The sequence below is a fragment of the Urtica dioica genome, chromosome 7 (assembly GCF_054948205.1).
Source record: "Urtica dioica subsp. dioica isolate 48M chromosome 7, U.dioica_male_clone48M_v1_H2, whole genome shotgun sequence".
NCBI classification, from domain to species: domain Eukaryota; kingdom Viridiplantae; phylum Streptophyta; class Magnoliopsida; order Rosales; family Urticaceae; genus Urtica; species Urtica dioica.
Window position 1 is genome coordinate 1,886,952 of NC_142762.1, and position 21,414 is coordinate 1,908,365.

The 21,414-nt window shown below is 42.8% G+C and overlaps 3 protein-coding genes across 5 annotated transcripts; all 3 read right to left on the bottom strand.

Annotated features, from left to right (window-relative positions):
* Nucleotides 1–22: 22 nt before the first annotated feature.
* Nucleotides 23–688, bottom strand: LOC149390108 (uncharacterized). The gene has a single exon (XM_089618981.1). It carries the CDS (start codon nt 686–688, stop codon nt 23–25), a length of 666 nt encoding a protein of 221 aa, XP_089475107.1.
* A 3,055-nt stretch (nt 689–3,743) lies between these two features.
* Nucleotides 3,744–5,816, bottom strand: LOC149390109 (glycine/proline-rich protein). Its single transcript, XM_089619154.1, has 3 exons — nt 5,690–5,816; nt 4,774–5,101; nt 3,744–4,216 (listed from the first exon to the last, which is right to left on the bottom strand). Exons 2-3 carry the CDS (start codon nt 5,099–5,101, stop codon nt 3,987–3,989), a joined length of 558 nt encoding a protein of 185 aa, XP_089475280.1. The 5' UTR covers nt 5,690–5,816; the 3' UTR covers nt 3,744–3,986.
* Nucleotides 5,701–8,759, bottom strand: LOC149390110 (tRNA (guanine-N-7) methyltransferase). Of its 3 annotated transcripts, none has more exons than XM_089619150.1 (9): nt 8,522–8,752; nt 8,395–8,454; nt 8,230–8,305; nt 7,710–7,789; nt 7,585–7,634; nt 7,428–7,512; nt 7,240–7,338; nt 6,969–7,169; nt 5,701–5,816 (listed from the first exon to the last, which is right to left on the bottom strand). In XM_089619150.1, the coding sequence occupies exons 1-9, from the start codon at nt 8,717–8,719 to the stop codon at nt 5,736–5,738; spliced, it is 930 nt and encodes a 309-aa protein (XP_089475276.1). In that variant the 5' UTR covers nt 8,720–8,752; the 3' UTR covers nt 5,701–5,735. The 3 variants fall into 3 exon arrangements, with proteins under 3 accessions (XP_089475276.1, XP_089475279.1, XP_089475277.1); XM_089619153.1 differs by lacking the exon at nt 5,701–5,816 and adding an exon at nt 5,848–5,955 and having other exon boundaries at nt 8,218–8,305; nt 8,522–8,759; XM_089619151.1 differs by lacking the exon at nt 5,701–5,816 and having other exon boundaries at nt 6,689–7,169; nt 8,218–8,305; nt 8,522–8,757.
* Nucleotides 8,760–21,414: the final 12,655 nt, after the last annotated feature.

Below are 21,414 nucleotides of genomic sequence, written 5' to 3' on the forward strand. Positions count from 1 at the left end.
CTTTGCTTCTCGTCTTGAGTGATCATGGAAAAACCTTGTTGACAGGTGGAATGGGATCCATGATGATGATCTGGCTTCTGATGGTGCTAAAGGCGTCATTCAGGCCCATGAGAAAAGCCATGACGTACTCGTTGTTGACAAACTTCGTCAATTCATGAGATCCGCCACAAACGCACTTGCAAGTGCAGATAGGCCTGAAATTATGGAGTTCTTCCCAAAGCGCCTTCAGTTTGGTGAAGTAGGCAGCCACAGATAAGCCTTCTTGGCGCAGATTCGCGATTTGACGTCGAAACTGGAAAATCCTGGCGCCATTGCTCTGCTGGAACCTTTCCTTAAGATCGTTCCATATGGCTGTCGCCGAGTCGCCGAATTGGATACTAGAAGCAATGTCTTTAGAGACCGAATTGCAGATCCACGAAGTAACAATGCTGTTGTTGCGCATCCAGGAGTTGAGGAGAACGGCATTTTCCAACGTCGGCTTTGTGATGGAGCCGTCAATGAACGCGACTTTGTTCTTCGCAGACAACGCCATTAACATAGATCTACTCCATGATGGATAGTTGTCTCCATCAAGAAGCTGAGTGACGATAACAGCACCTGGATTGTCGGAGTGGTGAAGGTAATACGGACTCGTCTGATCATCGATCGGCGATCTTGCAAGCAATTTGTTGTTCTCTTGATCCGCCATGGCTCTGAAGATTGGCTAGGAGGCGTGACACGAGAGATCACAAGAAGAAGATTCTCAGAGGTACAATCGATCAAGAAGAAGCGGAATTGAGCTCTGATACCATATTACAATCGAAGCTCTGAGAACGGCTTCAAGAATCGATGGAGATTCAAAATGAACAATGAGCAACAGAGTTTTGGAAGAGAAAAACAAAGAAGACGAAGGAATGAATAAACCTCGCGTCAGTCAATAATGACTTGATGTTTTTATTAAAACTCAGCTAACCCAAACATATATACAGGAAAGAAAAGTACCACGTCAGACTTAAGTCACAACAAACCGACTTAAGTCAAAACGACTGAAAAAAGAAAATAAACGACATAAAAGAAAATAAACTAAACCCAGCAGTCATTTTCAATAACTAATTCACGAGCAAGGTCCCCAAGCTCGACACGGCGCAGAGACGCGTTCGACGAAGCAGCCTCGGACGATTTGCGGCGCCAAGGTTGTGACTCTTCCCGTAGAAATCCTGAGCCCTAAGACGAGGCGAGAGAGAACGAATTATATACATCGGGAGCTCGGCCATGAGTTATAGTATTCGGGGCTCTTCAATGCCTCAGATTCTCCGGCGGAGTTAGAGATTCTTCGAGAGATTCGTGGAGGTAAAACCGGCGATCTCGGCGTCACCGCGATCTCATCGATTTCACAGTTAATCATCTGATTTTCGTAATCTTTGATTGTGATCAGAACAGATGACGGAGAGGCAATCAAAATAGGTCACCGACAAAGATGTGGATTGTTAAATCGGAGGCGAGCTTCAGGAAGGGTTTCATGGCGACAAAGATCAAGCCCATAGAAAAGATGGTTTTGTTAACTTAGGTGAATTAGAGAAAATGGTATTTTTGGTATCTCTAATTGAAGTTAGCTATTTTCAAAAATAAATTATATTTTGGCTACTATTTTAATCATCCCCTTTAAAATGGGCTACATATTAACAAATCTGTTTTTTTAATTGTTTTGTATAATAAAACAAGTATTTGTTGCAACTAGTCAATCATCTACCTCCTTTTAAGAATCTAACTCACGTTTCATTTTATTATAAAAATAGTCCACCGGACCGTAGTTAATTAAATTAACTGTTTACGTAATGAAGCATGCTTCATGAAGAGCACCTTACTGCTCCTAACGTAGGAAACATATTATACATAGGAGTTATAAATAGTTCGTTTGAAAGAGTAGTTCATGACATCAAGTATATCTTATCATTCAAAGTTGGTATTTCTTTAATACTTTCAAAATGGAATTCATAATACAAACGGAGAGACGGTTGACAGTTTTCTCCGGCTTTATGATGAAGATAAAGAAAATTGGTATAGTTCGTCTTAAACGAAACACAAAAAGAACTATCTCGGGTGGTTTGAATCTCTCCTTTTCTTGGTGAATAGATTATCTTTTAATCAAGAGCATGTGTTGAATAGCCCGACATTAGAAATGAGCTGAAAAGAATAATTTGTTTTTATTTAAATATGTCTGTATCCAAACAGTTAATTAAATTAAAGTATTCTTTTCAGCTCATTTCTAATGTCGGGCTATCCAACATGAAAAAAGAACTATATCCTAAGCATGATCGTGACCGAAAGACAACCTATTCACCAAGAAAAGGTCTTAATAAAATGAAACATCGAACATTTTTCTAAAAGGAGGGTGATGGGCTACTGACCTAACTGCCCCATTGTAAAATGATATTATTAATGTTAGAAAAAATATTAATTTTTTATTATTATTAAATCTGAGGCTTATACGGGTGTTTTCATCCAATTTAATGGTTTAGGTACCTACGGCGTAACTAAAATGTAACACTAGATATTTTTGTTGTAGAGAAAAATAGGTATATAAATATGATTTCTGAAAAATATTAGGTACTTTTGTCGCTGTTGACTCTTTTTTTTTTTTTGCTAGAACAAACTTGATTGAAGTATAGTATATCATGTTATGATTAGATCAAAATAGTAAATTATGGATGAGAGACACATAAGTGAAAAAGAAACACGCATGAAATAAATACAAATGATGTGAACTTTTTATATATGTTTAAAGAAATAATCGTCCTTAAATTTAAATGCTATAGAGACATGAGAGTGCTCTTGTGGTACTCCCTCGCACGCTACTAGCGCAAACAACTGGCTTAGAAGTTTAAGTGACTCTTTGTAAGCGCACTTAGGCACTTTAGCGTGACGCCACATGGCTCGACTTGCAAGCTCCCTCGAGGTGATTCTCGCTGTGACAATTACCTCTCAAATGATCGCCTCTTAAACATGTCGGTTATGTTTTAGTTTCCGTTTGAATGAACACTTGTATCGTCGTGAAAACGAACAAGCCTTTAGCCAACGGTCGTGTCGTTTGCATTAATAATTATCGCTCAAATAGACAGGAGCAAAACCCATAGCTGGAGCATAGAACTCTGAGGTTTTCGATCTATTGTGACCTAAGTGTGATCACAAGGTACGACTCTACGTGGAGCCATTTAAGTTTTTCGAGTTGATCCGAAAACGACCATTAATGATCGATAGTTGCTCAATTGTAGAGGAGAGATAAATGATCGAGAATTGGTCAATAGTAAAGGAGAGAGAAAATGATTGACTGAAAAAGAAAAGATAAATTTTTTGGAGAAAACCGTGATGACGGGAAGAAATAAAAGAAAGAGCAAAAACGATTTTACATATAGACATATGGGATAGTTTTTATATAATTAAACACCGGTTCTGAAACGTCAGATTCAAGCCCCTTCCAATTCAACTAACATGTTGCAAAAAAACTTTAACATATAAACATATGGGATAGTTTGTCAAAAAGCTATTCGCTTAAACGGCTGCCTTGCTTGCATTGTTCCGAAGCCAATCAAAGAAGAAGGGCCAAGACTCATTCAGGTTTATGGATAAAAAAAATAAACGGCTCGAAATAAATAAAATGATTGAGATAAAGGACATGAGAATAAAATAAATCTTATCCGAATCAATCAATGTTATAGATGCGTAATAACGTATTTAGGTTGTTTTCTAATCTGCCACCAACAAGGTCAATTAACACATACTTATTAATAAATGACGAACGAATATTCACATGAAACACATTGAACGTCAACCATAAGGTGCAAGTCTAAGACGAGACAATCATACTCACTCCAATGCTCTTGTAGTTTTTTTATAAAAAAAAATAAAAAAATAAAAAAAAAGGATGATGAGAGAGTATTCATTCATTATTCATACTAATAAAACACATGGCCTTGGTTTATGCAAATCAAGAGCAACAAGTGAGTTAACTATTTCCACTTCTTGAACTTTCCGTGCCTACCAAACATTCCGCCGCCTCCCTTCCACCGCTTCCCGAACTTGCCGTGTTTGAATTTTCCGCCGTGGTGACGCCCACCGTAGAAACCATGGCCGTAGCCGTGGCCGTGACCACTGTGTGCCACGTGGTGGGCCCCGTATGCCACCGCTGCCGCTGTCAGTCCACCCGCCAGCATTGGAGCCATGCTCGAGCCATAAACTCCTGGACATTATATCCCCATACATATTTTATATTATTTAATCGAGTTTCAACTACTAATTGAATCAAGTCTTCTTGATATAAAGGCTTAGTCAGACAGTGTTCACACAGATCTAGTCTATGCCCAGCTAAAACAGAATAGTTAATAGTTGTCAGTCTATAAAATAAGGGCTTTATGAAGATGGGAAAAGGGAGGCTAATTGTAATAGAATTGTGAGGAGAGATGAAGAAATTTCTTTTAGGTGAGAGCGGACCTCTAGAAAGTCTGACAACTCTCTTTGTATTCTCTCTACCCTATTCTCTATTAGTAAAAAATGAGTAAGGTTTGCAATATAATAAGAATAGCATAATCGGAAGGTACACAGGTGTTTGAAACATTGTATTATCAGTCTCAATTCAACTCCCACTGAACGCAGCAATTGGGGTCGTTAGGGTAGTCTCCCAGTCGATAATGCCAGGTCGTCGTGGAATATATTCGGGTTTAATCCGGACACCATAAACATATATAAAAGAATGAGTAGTTGATTGTTTATTGATAATTTTGGAGAAGCTGAATGTACCAGAGTGATGGGGGGCGGGTGGGCCCGGATAAGCAGAGGGTGGATATCCTCCGGGAGGAGGATATCCGGCCGGGGGATAGGCTCCCGGAGGAGGATATCCGGCTCCCGGGGGAGGATATCCAGCTCCCGGAGGAGGATATCCGGCTCCCGGGGGAGGATATCCGGCTCCCGGAGGAGGATATCCAGGCGGTGGACAGGCTTGAGGAGGATATCCCGGCTGTGGGTAATGCTGTGGTGGGTAAGACCCGTGGCCCATGTGGTGACCCGCGGCATAGCCAGCCAGGCTCGAGAACAGCCCTTTATCGTCGTGTCTGTCGTCGTTGTTCATCTTCAAATCAAATCACTGCACAGATTTAATTATCACCAATTGGAAAGAAAGGTTTTAAAAAAAAAAAAACAATTTGATCTAGCGATATTGCAGTTGCTCTTTTCTTATTCTTTGCTTTAGACCAATTTTCTACTTTCCTAAACTCTTTCATTTTCCAATTAAATATCATCGTCACCCAACTCGACACAGTTGGCTAAAATCCATTCCGAATTTCAAAATATCAGGCACAAGCACGGCAAATTTTAAAATCCAATTCCGAATTCCAAGAAAGTACAGTATCAGGATTTTTAAATTAAAGAAAAATTATTTGTATTCATCTTTAAGGAACAATAACAAATAGATGCGGTTCTTTTCTTCCTAATTATACGATAAAAAAAAATATATATTAAAATTGAGAACAATCGATGAGAATTCAATAAACGTCGCACAAAAAAGATTGATCAATATATTGGCGTTGATCGAACAGATCAATTAACCAAAGACACGAACGGAAAAGGAGAAGAACGATTAACTCGTCCATTGTGATATCATGTTTAATATCAAACGAATACAAAGACAAAATGAGGAAAGGTGAAAGAAAGATCTAACCTCAGAAATTTGTGGAATGGTGTTTTGGTTACGCAGCGCAAGGCTTTTATATTTGGTAGCTGATTCGCTGTCTCCTTTTTATTATTGTTGGTGATGGCGTATCTAATATTTTCGCCGCTCCTTCGCTCTGTTACTTATATTTGTTATTTTGATGATATGGCGACTTGTAAAGACGCGACACGTTGCTTACGCGTCTTTCTTAATTGGACGTCCTCTCTGTTTCTTATGGAGATCTCTTCTTATATTTCAACCCCTCACTAATATTTCTGTGTGTTTTATTTTGAATAATGTAGATAGAGTGCCAAATTTTTTAACCTTGACCTCAGAGATTTTATAGACAAATTTGAGGAAATGTGTGATAATGTATGAAATTGGATTATGAGATGAGAAATTTCATTAATCGGACCCAATGATTGATTAAATATCAAGATTATACCTTAATTTTGAAAAATATCTAAAAATAGATTTTTTACCCAAAATCGGACAAAAATACCCTTCTGAACCCTATACATCTCTTCATTTCTCTTCATATTTATCACTTCAATCTTCTCTCCCGCTCTCAAATCTCTCTACTTAAGCAGATTTCAAAAGAATCATGGATAAAATTACTAACTTAATCATTTTTATAAAGTTTATATATAAGAACCATTTCATTATAAAATAAAAATAAATGGCAATCTTATATAGTCGCACCTTTATTTGGGGCAGTAACATATTCTCACCTGCTTATGATAGCGTGTTTATTAAGCTTTTAATTTTCCGTGCTAAAATCGTTTTAAAGTTAGTTTGCTTTTCTAACATTCTGCTGCAGGGACAAATGAACTAGCAACGAATAGTCCACGATGATACTTTCCTGCAATTTTCATCTCGAAGAAAGTCTAATTTTTTTTTTTTTTCTATTTTCTAATCCATAAAACATGATTCTATTTCTCTAACCTTAGAATTAGTTTTAAAAATTGATCATACAATTATTCCTGCCTAGACTCGTTTCAAACTAGAAATTGTTTTTCCTTATCAAGTTGTCACAAAAGAACATGATTTGACACAATTGGACATCCTTTTGATTCCCCCAAAAAAAAAAAAAAACACTAAAGAAATCTTTAAGATATGATATGATACCATATGCTCTATAGAAAGGAAAAATAAATATACTAGTTATGGTCCAAGGCATTATGTTCCATCACCACAATAAAAAAAAATTGCAAAAAAGTTGAAGAATATTTTTGACAAAAAGGAAAGAATCAAGAATCGATAAGCAGACATGAAGCTATGGAATTACTTTGTGGTATAACCTTCTGTAAATTTTGGCACCTTCAAACTCGGCGTGAACTTCTCTCTCCGTTCTTATTCCCATTGGATTCTTCAACAGCCAACCCTCGCTGTCACACAACACTTCATTGACATGCCTTAGACCTGCCGTGCCCTCGAACTGACACCTCATCTCCGCCGCTACTTCAACCACGTCCGACTCTATGAACACCTTTAAAAACACACAGAAAAAAAATTCATTTAAGAAAATTAATTAATAATAAAAAAAAGAGAAAATATACCTGGCCCCCGGAGACCAAGCTCTTCGTGATTGAATCGACTAAAGGCTTTTGCACGACCCTCCTCTTGTGATGTCTCTTCTTAAAATGAGGATCCGGGCACTGCACACAAATTTGGTTTATTTGTTTGTTTGGACTAAGAACTTTGAGCATAACAAGACTCAAATGGACGGTTAGTTTGAGAAAGAGACCAGGACCGAGACGAGCACCAATGGTCCGGGATAGGATGAGACTAGCTCCGTGAAAGAATTCGTCGCGTTTCCATATATAAAATGTCTGCGAATACGTAAGAATCAACTATGTGCTCAATTTGCATCAAAGCTATTGGCCCGTATGATTGGAACTTACACGTTGTCCAGACTTAACTCGTCAATCCAGAGTTGTGCTCGTTTCACAAGCTGTTCGCAATACAAAAAAAAAAAGAATTATGAAATAATTTGATGTAGATTAATATAGTTTTATTGTTTTCGTACTTTCTCTCGTATTTCCAGTCCCAAATAATTCCGCATGCCTATGTTTCTCTTAGCAAGCCACAAGAGAAATCTGCCACTACCTGAAACGCTATTTAGTTGATTTTGATGCAACGAATGTTGTGTGAATCGCTGATTCATATGGGAAGAAAATCAATCAGTTTCATAAACATGTTTTGTAAAATGGATATGAGGGATAAAAAAAAAACCTCAAATCGTCATGCTCAGTTATAAGACACTAGCGAGTGTATTAATAAAAGGTATTAACAAAGATAATAGCTTCACATCCTATATTGTAGAGTCAACTTTATGCATAGCCATATGCTACTCCGTCCATAAAAAGTAGAAAGAGTATTCTAACAAGAAAAGTAAGATAGAGCAAGAAAATGAATCAATTAAATTCTCTCTGTTCCAAAAAAAAAAATTCATTTTGTACATGAAGACTAGGGTATTCATTTGAATGAAGTGACAATAAATAATATTTAATAAATAAATAAAAGGGAGAGAGTACACATGTTGGTACCGCTTCCGATATCCACCATTAGTGGCAACTTTGGGTCTCCAAATATTTTATTCCAATCAGGCACTTCCACAGGCTTCTACTTCCATGCCCATGCCCATACATTAAGAGCTTTAGATTAAGAAAACAATGTTTATACCTAAAGTATTACCACACCAGAATACATACAGAAAAAGATGAGCTGAGAGGATTGACATGTTGCCTGATTCTGTTCACATTCCCCAATTCCTGCATATACAAACAAACATTACAAAATAAAAAAACAGAGAGAGACAGAGATTTCAAAGCGGCTTACTTGAAAAACCTTGTGGGAGAGATTGAGGTCTGCATATTCGAGGGCGACAAGGTCCGAAGTACACCGTGGTTGACCTGTGGACGAGGACAGGCAGTTGATTGGCCTCAACACTTTGACTTTGGGTCTCGAAGCGGAGAATACGATATTTCTGGGGAATTCGCCAAAAGTGTTATATCGCGGCCAAATCCACGAACCCATTTTTTTATTGGAAATGAAAGGTTTCTTGTGCGCACATGAACTTGTCCAAATTTGCCGTTTTACAACCCGCGATTCTTTGTTGTCGTTTTTCATTGTTTCACAATACCGACGATATATCCCATATTTCAACGATATCAGGGAAAAATAATGAGAAGTTCGGTAAAAAAAAAAACTAATATAACAGTCCAAATATCATTTTTTCCCGAAATACTGTTTTTATAAAAAGAAATCCTACAACAGCCAAAACAGAAAAATTATTCCTGAAATATCTATTTTCATAGCTCTAAACCGGCCTAAAATTTAAACTTGAGTTCCTGGGATGATGAAGACCCATTATTGCTTATTAAAATTCATAGAACTACATAGGTTTATATAGAGTGATTTTTTAAAATTTATTAATTTCATAATAAGGTGAACTTTATTGTTAGCTAAATAAATGTTATATATTCATTCATTACGCATATTTATAGATACAAATATATATAGATATGTTATATAAATATATATAGATATGTTATATAGATATAAATATATAGATATGTTATATATATATATATGTATATATATCTATTTAAAATATAATTGTTATATGTATCAATAAATTATATATACATTTTATATATTTTTATAGGATTTTTGTCGATATATCCGTCGATAATCGATATATCATCGATATATCACCGATATAATCGGTAGTCGGTATTAAAATTGTTATAGAATATCCGTCGATATATCCGTCGATACTCGATATATCCGTAAAATCAAAACCTCGGTATGAGTATCAGTATCGATATTTTAAACATTGATTTTAGTTCATTATTTTTTTTAGATGGAATTATTTTATCTAATCAAAATGCATAAATAGGGAGGATTTCCATCGTTTTCAACTTCTAGTATTTCATTTTCAATATATTTAACAACACTTTATTATCATTTATATATATATATATATATATATATATATATATATATATATCACTTTAAGAATCTCCGTCAATTTTATGAAATTATAATTTGTCCAACTCTCCGACATCTTTAGATGGAATAACGTCACTAGAAATGACAATCTCGTTAAATTTTTACACCCATCAAATAATGGTGTCTCGACATCATTCAACATCGATTCAAACAAATCCGGTCATTCGACTAAACCTTCTTCCAAACTATCCATCATCCCACGCATATCATTATTAACATCTTCTTCAACATTAACGTCTAAATGTGTGCTACGAAAAACTTCGCCATGGTGGAACCATATTTGATACGTGGCTATGATCATGTTTACAAATGAATGTGTTCTAACAATTGCAACTTTAAAAGACTTGTTATTCCTGTATCATGCACAAGGACACTGAATCAACTCTTATCATTCATATGCTCGCTAAAAAAATCACAAAACTCATCAATACCACGTCGATATGCATTCATTAATCTATTTTCAACATCTATTTTATTATATTCATTCTAACAAAAACCATAGATTTTGAAAAACAACTCTAATCATTACTAACAACATCTTAAACAACATTACTAATGCTAAGAATATTACCCACTGAATATAATAAAATAAACATGAATGATTACTGAATAACATACGAAGTTTACTTTATTATCATTTATGACTAGTGGGTTATTTATATAAAGAGAATCAATAATAACTATCATCCATAGCCTCCGTATTAAACTAAATTACGTGCTGGGTATCTAAGTTTAGGCGGTAAGTTAAAACATGGTCGATGATTGGTACTGTTGTCAAATGTGCCCACAAGAAGAGTAATAGTCTTTACTTATGTACATTTGATGTAATAAAGTCTCACGAAGACTCTGTTTTGTAACTGCTGAATCATTAATAAAAGTTGAAACGATAATTCATTCTTCCTTGTCTATTTGAAGCTTTATGATAATCTATAGTCTTTAGTCCTTAAACAAACCTAACAACATATGAAGAGACAAATGTAGATTTGCATGAACAAACTCTTCATGGTTTGCTTAAAACTGCATATTCACAATCTAATGATCAAAGGACTATTGATCTCAGTACGACTGTTAGGAGAATCTATGATGTCTGGTTATGGGGCATAGAGAGTTGGAGACTCTATAGTTCTTCTAGGTATCTTCTGAAGGTACTGAATTGACCAGTGCACTTCTAGAGACAGAATAAGAACAAACCATTGAACCTCTTATGTCTCGAAGTCACTACGTATGAATTGCATCATACTTACCTCAATCCTGAAATGAGACATGTCATTTCATAGCTTACGTATTCTCATTTGAGAAAGTCAGAGTTCGGATTCACTATGTGATTCTGAACAGGACCTATTGGTTAATACTAAGTTATGAAGATGTCATGAGTAACTTTGTGAAGATCTCGTAGATATGGAATTCATGTACAAGATTGCTGAAATGCAATGTATAACACCTCATGCTTTGTTCCTTAGAATGTGAATAAATGAAATGGCTAGTGTCCAAATTGAGTCATGACTCTTTTGGATGAATCATTGTGACTTGTTAGCTCCTCATCAATACATTGTTTCTAACTTATTATCAAGCGACAAAGGAGTTGAGGAAATAACAGCTAGAATGGTAAAATGGTAATTTTGTTAATCCCGTCTAGCTAGTGATATTCATGAAGGGTAAACATAGATAATAATCGGTGGATTCACTCATCACGATTAAGTTGAATTCTTGAGTAGAAAATAAATTCATTTGAACCGAGAGATTCTCGATGTCAACTCTTTAGTGGAGTCAGTTGACATTAAACTAAACTTGGAAAAGGTTTGTGAACTTTTGAGTCCAAGTATGTTAGCTCAAGCTTTGTTCATTTGGATCCATGAGGTCACTGTCACAAGTCATTTCGAGTAGGATTAGTTAAACTAAAAGATAAGTCAAAACAAGAACTAAACAAGTTTTACGAAAAATTGTCTAAAGGGTATTTTTGTCTTTTTGGACATGTGATGAAATGAATGTCAATAAATAAGTTTTTCGACATTGTCATATGATGACAAATTTTTCAAGTCACTCGGCCATAACAAGAAAATTGGGTCTTGAGGATTAATTTCATTTCATGGAATTTTACTTGAAGATTCTTAATGGGCTTTCTTATGTTGTCATGAACAAATGAAGAAACATCTAGAAGCTCCTTCTAGAAGCCTTGGCCATCCAAATAAGAGAGAAAAAGAGAGATTATTTTGTGCATTGATGTATGAAGGCCTTCTAGAAGTATAGTTGGTTGTGTGACATAAGAGAAAGAGAGGCAATATTTGCTCATGAATATGTGACATTCTATAGAAGAGGAAACTACCTTTTTTAATGTAAGCTTTCTCCTATGAATAGAGCCCCCATTCTCATTGTTTCTCATCCCACACAATTTAGAGATTGAGAGCTTCTCTCTCTAGACCTTGTGGCCGCCTCTCTCTCTATCTCTCTCTCTCTCTCTCTCTCTCTCTCTCTCTCTCTCTCTCTCTCTCTCTCTCTCTCTCTCTAACTCCTTTCGTTTTTGTTTTGGCACCTAAAAGTCCACATTTGACCTAGCATTTGTTTTAGCTCTTCGACTCTAAGACTTGTTCTTGATTCGTCGTGTTTAAAAGTGCCCACACACTTATTCCTACTTACCTCGAGTGATTTATGTGATAGAAACTTTCGTGGTTACTCGAGTTCCCGAACAACAAAGAAAGACGAGCTACATGGGGAGACGAGCGATTCAACCTCCACAAGATTCTCAACGATCAAGCTTCATAAAGGTTAGTAAACATGTAATCGCTCTTGAATAGTTTTTAATAATAACATGTGCTTGTTCTTTGTCTAGGTTAGTAAAAATCGTTTTACTTGTTTAAAAGAAAATTGTTGTTTTCCGCCGCTTGCTAGAAGCGTTGAATCTTTTCTTAACCCTAGATTAATTCCAACATGTACATGGCTGGAAAGCTATACCTAAAACCATATATGTGGAACACAAGTGAAGGTTGATCACTTGGTGGGAGCATTCTACACTTTTGGTAAGTGTACGGCCTGGACAAACTTTGGTTGTTGATGTGTCATTTGATAACCGTTACGACACATTAACCAGGCTCACTATGATAGTCACAATGAGACTTGATCTAAATCATGAAGTGATCATGGACTTCTAGGTCATAATACCGAATTCTTTGACTCATTCGTTAAGGACTACGATTATGATGAGATACTTTTTGTCTTGGGAGTTCGAGATATGATCTGAGCAGAATATGATTCACAGATACGAAATCCAGCCTTCCTAAAAGAAGGTCAATATTGACTCAGCTAAGGGTTGATTCCTGAACCGATTGATTGTGGACGTTCTTACGATGAGTAAAATATAATTCTAGTAATAAGAAGAGTGTAGTCTTGGATTATTTTGTGGAGTATCTCCAAGATTGACAAATCGATTGAAAAAGAGAAAGGACTGTTTCATCTTTTTAATCGGATTTGGGGTAGCTTTTGTTACTAGGTCCATAGTCCTCGATTCGGCTATGATAAAAATGGATAAGAACTCTCTAGTAATATTAAATATTATTATAATCTCACAACTGTAAATTGTCTAGCAGCATTCATTCGCAAAGTTGTCTATTTGCATAATCAAATATTTATTTGGAATTAATTATTTATTGTTGGATCAAGTAAATAATTAATTGAATTTTAAGTTGGACCTTGTGCAAATTGTAAAATTCAAAATTCTTAGGCCCAATAGCAGCTAAGTTGAGCGCCTACTATATGTAATAATTACCCAATATTCTCTCTTTAATTAGTTGCTAGTGTTGTCGCACGAAAATGAACAACGATTGAATACCTCGGGCGGTTCGATCCAAGGCCGGACCACGTGATCGCACCACCCGGGCCAAAAGTGTGAACTCGGAAGTCTCGAGCTAGGTTTTTCTCCGATCAACCCGCCTCTCAGAAGAGGGAAGGGGTGAGGAGGAGGAGTGACCGTGCCTCTGTGGTGTAGGCTGCCTACGTACCCGTGTGTGTGGGATCAGGTCAAAACGTAGTTCAGGGTGTGTGTGACGCAGCGTGAGGCGCAGAGCCTTGATGGAGAAGCGTGCTCGACGAAGGAGACGGTGCGCGGAGGAATCCTCGGCGACGTCTCAGAACTTCGGAGATCGCGTACGCGTCTAGCGTGTTAGACGCGTTAAGGGACTCTAGTTGAGAACCCTAGGGGCGTGCCTGGGCACTGGAGGGCGTTCGATCAGAGGGAGCGACGTCCGGGAGTCCCCGAGAGTGCTTCAGAACCTCTGAGAACGAGAGAGACTTGTGGGAGTGCTTCAGGCCAAAGTTGGCATCAAAAGAAGCAAAGGAGAGCGAGAATTCGAGCATATCGATAGGAGAATATTGGATTGCTTCCCCCTCAGTGAGAGGGGGTTTTTATAGGTGTTTGAGGGCCTTGAGAAGGTCCTTCATCGTCCATGTGGGACTAGGGGCGCGCATCTCTTCAAGTGGAGGCGCACAAGGAGTAGCGACACACAACGTGCGGCGCGCGCTAGGCTGCGTCTTTGTGGGCTTTTCACGACCGTCGTTCTACCGGGCTCGTCAAGCCATCTTGGGCTTCGCATCCCGGGTTTGTGACACGAATGTACCTATTCGACGGGTGGGATTCGACTCGAGGCTCGACTCGAGGAGACTGACTCAAGGCTCGACTCGAGGAGTGAGGCTCGACTCGAGGAGAATGACTCAAGGCTCGACTCGAGGAGCGAGGCTCGACTCGAGGAGACTGACTCAAAGCTCGACTCGAGGGGCAAGGCTCGACTCGAGGAGCTGACTCAAAGCTCGACTCGAGGAGCGAGGCTTGACTCGAGGAGACTGACTCAAAGGCTCGACTCGAGGAGCGAGGCTCGACTCGAGGAGACTGAATCAAGTCTCGACTCGAGGGGCGATGCTCGACTCAAGGAGCTGACTCAAGTCTCAACTCAAGGGGCTAGGCTCAACTCAAGGAGTTGAGGATTTGGCGCGAGGGCTCGCCTGTTGACTCGTGATGGAAGGCTCTCCGCTCTTCAGGACCTCCGGCCTGACCATCGGCCCTTTGAACGACGTGCCTTCTCGACGTCTCAGGTTTTCCAAAAATGACCGACAACATTAGCCTCCCAAGTTCGTCGCTCGGGAGAACCCTGGCGATGAACTTTTTGTCTTTTCGGTTGGGTGTTTGAGGAAAATATCCTTCAAAATCCTGTCACCCATGGAAAGTTCTCCCTTTCCTTTTTTTGTGTGTAACCGCGCGGCGCACGCCCTGGATGGCGCGGTGCGCGGTCTATGCGATGCGACCCGCGCGGCGCACGGTCGTGGCGCGCGGCGCGCCCCGTGCGCGGGGCTGGTGCGCTCGCGCGGGGGAATTCGACTTTTTTGGAGGTTTTCCGCCGTTTTCTCTCCTTGTGGGAGTAGGATTTGGACTCCTACCCCCCTAGGAGTCTATAAATAAGCCCCCATCTCTCTCATTCTTCCACTTTATTTTTTCTCTCTTTCTCTACACTTTTTTTTTCTACCGCTTGCATTATGGATATTCCTTCCCTTTTCTCAACTGAGGATCCCGAGATTGATTTCTCTCTCTTGTTTCAGGACTCTAAACATGTAGAGGATGACCTCTTCGCGGGATTGAGGGAAGTCCCATTGCACGTGGAAGAGAATCCAAGTGGAGTGGAGCAGTGGCTCGAATGAGGCGAGCCGGGCACGACCGCGCCCGTTCCTCAGCCTCATGAGGAGTGTGTGCCGACTGGGCGTGGCACAGATGGAGGCGTCGATCATCCCGTGTCCGGGGAACCTGCTCCTCGCCTCGTGATCAACTTGGTTGGCGAGGGAGCACGCGACAAGCCCCGTCCCGACGCGCCAAAGTCCAACTTGGATTCTCATGGCACGTCGAGAGACGTCGCGAGCGCGGATGCAATGACCCGGCTAGATTCGGTCCTCGACGAGATTGACTGCGTGGATGACTTTGGTCCCGAGTATGAAGATCTCGGAGGTGATTCAGAGACATGTCTGGGGGATGAGGGCCTCGCACCGGAGCGTCCCGAGGGGCCGCCGGCGACTGCCGCGGCCGTGCTGAAGGGCGGAGGCCCTTCCGTAGAGCCAGGGGGTGCTCAGCCTGAGACCCCTGACGCAGAGGCGATAGTGTCGGCGAGGTCGCTTGCTAGGACGGAGTGGTATCCCGAGGAAGGCTTTGTTGCTCCCGAGGGCTTTGATTGTTCGGCGGTCGACGCTTCGAGCTCGCTCACCTACCGGACATTCATCGGTCTCAGGGAGGCATTTGCCATTCCGTCCTTTCCGTCCTCGCCGTGGATTTGCCGCAGTTTCGGTCGCGAGTCTCAACTGCGGGTTACGGTTACCGTTCCAACCCATCGTCCAGCAGCTCCTCGCACGGTTAGGGGTGCATGCTTGTCAGATGAGTCCGACGTTTTACCGCATCGTGGCAATGTGTCACATGGAGTGGCATTGCCAGACCGAGCGGGTGATGACCGTGAGCGACTTTCGCAATCTCATTGCGGTCTTCCCAGCGCCCGGGCAACCTAGTTTCTTCATGGCCCGCGATCGCCGGAATACTAAGCTGATCACGGACTCGAAGAAGTACAATCGAAGAACGTGGGTGTGGGTTTCGGCGGAGGCCTTTGGCGACGCGCCACTTCGGTTCGGTCCCTTGACCGAGTTTTCTGCCGACGCGGGGGCCGATGATCTCGACTTCGTGAAGGAGATCCGGGGAATGTTGGAGGCTCGGAAGGCTATTGAACGATTATGTTCACCTGAGCTGATGACTTCTACCGGGTAATTCCTGCCTTTTCCTCCTGGCCGTGACGATAGTCAGCGGGCAGAGGGCGCCCCCAGCATTGTGTCATCTCCCTCGAGCAGTCTTCGAGGTATTTCGACTTTTGCTCTTTCTGTTTTTTGCTTTTAGTCTAGGGTTTTGACTTTGTTGCTTTTGTAACCTCCTCGGCTAGGGCGAGGGCTCGGGCGCGCTTAGCGAAGGCCTCTTGGGACCCGAAGTCATTGACGGCAATCCGTTCTCGGATCGCGGCACGAAACGGTCGGGAGAAGCCCGATACCGGTTATCCTACGGAGAGCGGCCCTCGTGCTTCTTTGAAGCGACACTCTTCCTCGGCTCTTCCAGACACGTCTTCGGACTCAAAGCGCGTAAATTCGATGGTAGAAGTGGAGGCCGCGGAGGTTAGAGGGGAATGTTCCCTGGGCCTCGCTCAATCTTCGATGAAGATGTGGAAGAGCGTCGTGGCCAGCAGCGATGTGGAGTTCTTTTGTCATGGCGTCTCTGACGCATAGAGAGTACGTTTCTGTCGCTTTTACCCTCTTACTTTGCTTTGCTAGGGCCTTGTTTTTTGCTGACTTGTCTTTCCGCCTTCTCAGGTGCTTGCTCGAGCGACCCGGGGCGAGAAGATCCTTCATGACCTTATTCGACGGATGGGCCTTGCCCAAGAGGAGCTTGCTCAAGCGAAGTCTCAGTTGGCCCATGCCGAGCGAGGCTCTCACTCAAAGGCAGAGTTCGCGAGTCTCCGCGAGCAGCTTCAAGAGGCCCGCGTGGAGTTGGGAGTTACCCGCAGCAAGTGTGACCGTGCTCAGTCGGCCGTGGCGAAAATGGCTGAGGAGCTAACGACGGAACGTCAAGCCCTCGAAGTGGCGACTCGATCGATGGAGGTCTTCCGGAGTGAGGTGCGGGACCTTCGACGCCAGTTGGAGTCGTGTACAGAAGAAATAGGTATTCTTCAGGGCTAACTTTCATCGAGCGAGGCTGCCCGTGTTCGAGCGGAGCGTGAGCGCGACTCCTTGGCGGAGGAAGTGGCTCGAGTCACCGCGGAGAAAGCTGCAGCGGAACAGCTTGCGTCCGACCTTCAAGACGATTTTGACGTCGGGGTCGAAGAGGCGAGACATGCGGCGGCGGTGGAGTGTCAGACACCACAGCTACCGAGAATGCTTCTCAGGGGGTCACCTTCCACTTCTTCGACTCGCTGTTCCCACCACTCGACGGGGCCAATCCTATTGGCGACGATCCCGCCGAGTGATATATTTTCTTTAATATTATTTTTTCGCGCAAGTGTTTAGCGCATGCTTGCTTTCTTTTAGGTTTTTCTTTTCAGCGCAGTTGTTTTAGCGCTTGCTTTCTAGGATTTTCGGGGTGGTTGCCCTTTCTTTAATGAAACATAATTTTCTTTTTATGAACGTTTTTGCTCATTTTTCTGTTATGGCATGCTTCGATAGGCAAGTGTTTGTGTCAATGGTCTTGCCAGTTCTTTTATCTCAACAGGATCTCACTTCCGACGCGCCAGCCGCTTGGATGGTTTGCGTTCTGTAAGTTTTTTCAACTGTGAGTCAACCATGCTACGTAGGCACCTTATGTGTGCCGGGTAGGTGTCTTGATTGCGCCATGTAGGCGTCTTAGATGCGCCATGTAGGCATCTTAGATGCGCCGTGTAGGCGTCATAAGCGCGTCTCGAGAGACGACATAGGCGCTCCATGTAGGCGTCTTAGGTGCGCCATGTAGGCGTCTTAAATGCGCCATGTAGGCGTCTTAAGTGCGCCACGTAGGCGTCTTAAGTGCACCATGTAGGCGTCTTAGGCACGTCTCGAGAGACGACTTGGTTGCGTCATGTAGGCGTCTTAGGTGCGCCATGTAGGCATCTTAGGCGCGTCTCGAGAGGCGACTTGGTAAGTGCGCCATGTAGGCGTCTTAGGTGCGCCATGTAGGCGTCTTAGGCGCGTCTCGAGAGACGACTTGGTTGCGCCATGTAGGCGTCTTATGTGCGCCATGTAGGCGTCTTGGTGCGCCATGTAGGCGTCTTAGGTGCACCATGTAGGCGTCTTAGGCGCGTCTCGAGAGACGACTTGGTTGCGCCATGTAGGCTTCTTATGTGCGCCATGTAGGCGTCTTAGGCGCGTCTCGAGAGACGACTTGGTTGCGCCATGTAGGCGTCTTACGTGCGCCATGTAGGCGTCTTAGGCACGTCTCGAGAGACGACTTGGTTGCACCATGTAGGCGTCTTACGTGCGCCATGTAGGCGTCTTAGGCGCGTCTCGAGAGACGACATGGTTGCGTCATGTAGGCATCTTACGTGCGCCATGTAGGCGTCTTAGGTGCGCCATCTAGGCGTCTTGGTGCGCCATGTAGGCGTCTTAGGCGCGTCTCGAGAGATGACTTGGTTGCGCCATGTAGGCGTCTTGCGTGCGCCATGTAGGCGTCTTAGGTGCGTCTCGAGAGATGACTTAGTTGCGCCATGTAGGCGTCTTACGTGCGCCATGTAGGTGTCTTAGGTGCGCCATGTAGACGTCTTAGGCGTGTCTCGAGAGACTACTTGGTTGTGCCATGTAGGCGTCTTACGTGCGCCATGTAGGCGTCTTAGGCGCGTCTCAAGAGACGACTTGGTTGCATCATGTAGGTGTCTTACGTGCGCCATGTAGGCTTCTTAGGTGCGCCATGTAGGCGTCTTGGTACGCCATGTAGGCGTCTTAGGTGCGCCATGTAGGCGTCTTATGCGCGTCTCGAGAGACGACTTGGTTGCGCCATGTAGGCGTCTTACGTGCGCCATGTAGGCGTCTTTGGCGCATCTCGAGAGACGACTTGGTTACGCCATGTAGGCGTCTTAGGCGCGTCTCGAGAGACGACTTGGTTGCGCCATGTAGGTGTCTTAAAAATTTTTGTTGGAGTGTGTTCTTTTGAGGGTTTCCTTACCGTCGCTAGCCCCCCCAAGTTTTAGGGTTATAAGTTTAGTTTTGATAATCGGAAAACTTGCACAAAACGAATTTTAAAAGGGAAAACTCAAATTTTTATTACGTTTGCGAAAAATTTAAAATCCTAAAACATTGCCTCGCATGCGTTATTGAAAATGGGAAATAAAAGCAATAAAACGTGGGGAATGCTAGCTATTGGTAGTACTGCCTCAAGTGTTCCGCATTCCACGGGTGGCGGATCGGAGTTCCGTCCGTGTGCTCGATGTAATATGTCCCGTCGTGAATGACTTTGCGGACTCTATAGCGGCCTTCTCAGTTCGGGCCTAGGACGCCGGCGCCTTGAACTTGTGTATTCTGAAACACCCGTCTGAGTACAAGGCTTCCGACAGCAAAGGTTCGCCTTTTGATCTTGGAGTTGTAGTATCTTTCAACCTTGCGCTTCTGTGCAGCGAGGCGGCTGAATGATTTTGACCTCTTTTCGTCGATCAAATCCAACTTCAGGCGCATGGTTTCGTCATTGTTTGCTTTGTCGAATGCATCGACTCGGAATGTGGGGATCTCAGTTTCGATCGGAACCACGACCTCGATCCCATATGCGAGGGAGAACGGCGTTTCGCTGGTGGCGTTTCGCGCGGTCGTCCTGTAAGCCCATAGGACGAACGGCAATTCCTCGGCCCAAGCACCTTTTCTGTCTTCGAGCTTCTTTTTAAGATTGCTCTTGATGGTCTTGTTGACTGCTTCGACCTGGCCATTGGCCTGGGGATGATGCGGCGAGGAGAAGGTCTTGCTGATCTTTAGTTGATCGCAGATATCTCTTACTCGTGCGTTATCGAATTGTGCGCCATTGTTGGTCACAATCGAGGCGGGGATACCGTGCCTGCATATGATGCTTTTCCAGATGAAGTTTGTCGTGTTTGCTTCAGTTATTCTGGCGTGTGGTTCGGCTTCTACCCACTTGGTGAAGTAGTCTATGGCGATTATGGCATACTCGTATTGCCTCGGTGCTCTAGGGAGCTTGCCAATGATGTCCACGCCCCATTTAGCAAAGGGACGCGGGACGACGATGCTGCTCAATGGGGTTGGCGGCTGTCGCGGGATTTCCGAGAAGCGTTGGCACTTGTCGCAGCGCATTGCCCAGTCATAAGTATCTCTCTTCATGGTAGGCCAGAAATAGCCTTGCTTAAGCGCTTTGAGCGCGAGGGAAGTTCCAGCGGTGTGGTTCCCGCAGATGCCCTCGTGTATTTCGCGGAGGACCTTGGTCGACTCAATGCTATTGAGGCATCGGAGCAACGGTGTCGAGTAACCGCACTTATAGAGTACGTCATCTCGAAGCGTGTACTTGGATGCTAAGACTCTCAGCTTATCGACTTCCTTGCGGTCTTTGGGAAGTTCCCCTCTTCGCAGAAACTCGATAATCGGGTCCATCCAAGTAGGCTGAGATGTTACTTCTATGGTCCTGATCTCGTCTCGGGAGACAGATGGCCGGGGGAGAAAGTCGATGGGTACGGTTCCCAACCCATCTTCGTCGATGCCAGATCCAAGGCGAGCAAGTGCGTGAGCCTCTTAATTTTGTTCTCTCGGGATTTGGTGAATCTCGAACCAAGAGAAGGCATCGAGTTTGGAGTTTGTTATAGACAGATACGCAACCATATTAGGTTCCTTGGTAGTATAATCACCTTTAACCTGGTTCACGATCAGCTGCGAGTCGTAGTGTATTCGCAGGTTTTGTGAGCCGAGCTTTTGCGCTAGCTCTATCCCCACAATGAGCGCCTCATATTCGGCTTCATTGTTGGAGGTCTGGAAGCCGTAGTGGAGGGCGTAACGTAACTTTTCTCCGTCGGGGTTAATCAAGACTATTCCGGTGCCAGCCCCCGAGCATTAGATGCTCCGTCTACGTACAACTCCCAGATGGGACCCGTCGGGTCAATCTTTCTTTTCCGAGTTAATGCGTCATCGTTTAAGTCATTTTCCGCTCTTCCCATATCGGGTTTATAGGAGAATTCTGCCACAAAGTTGGCTAAGGCCTGACC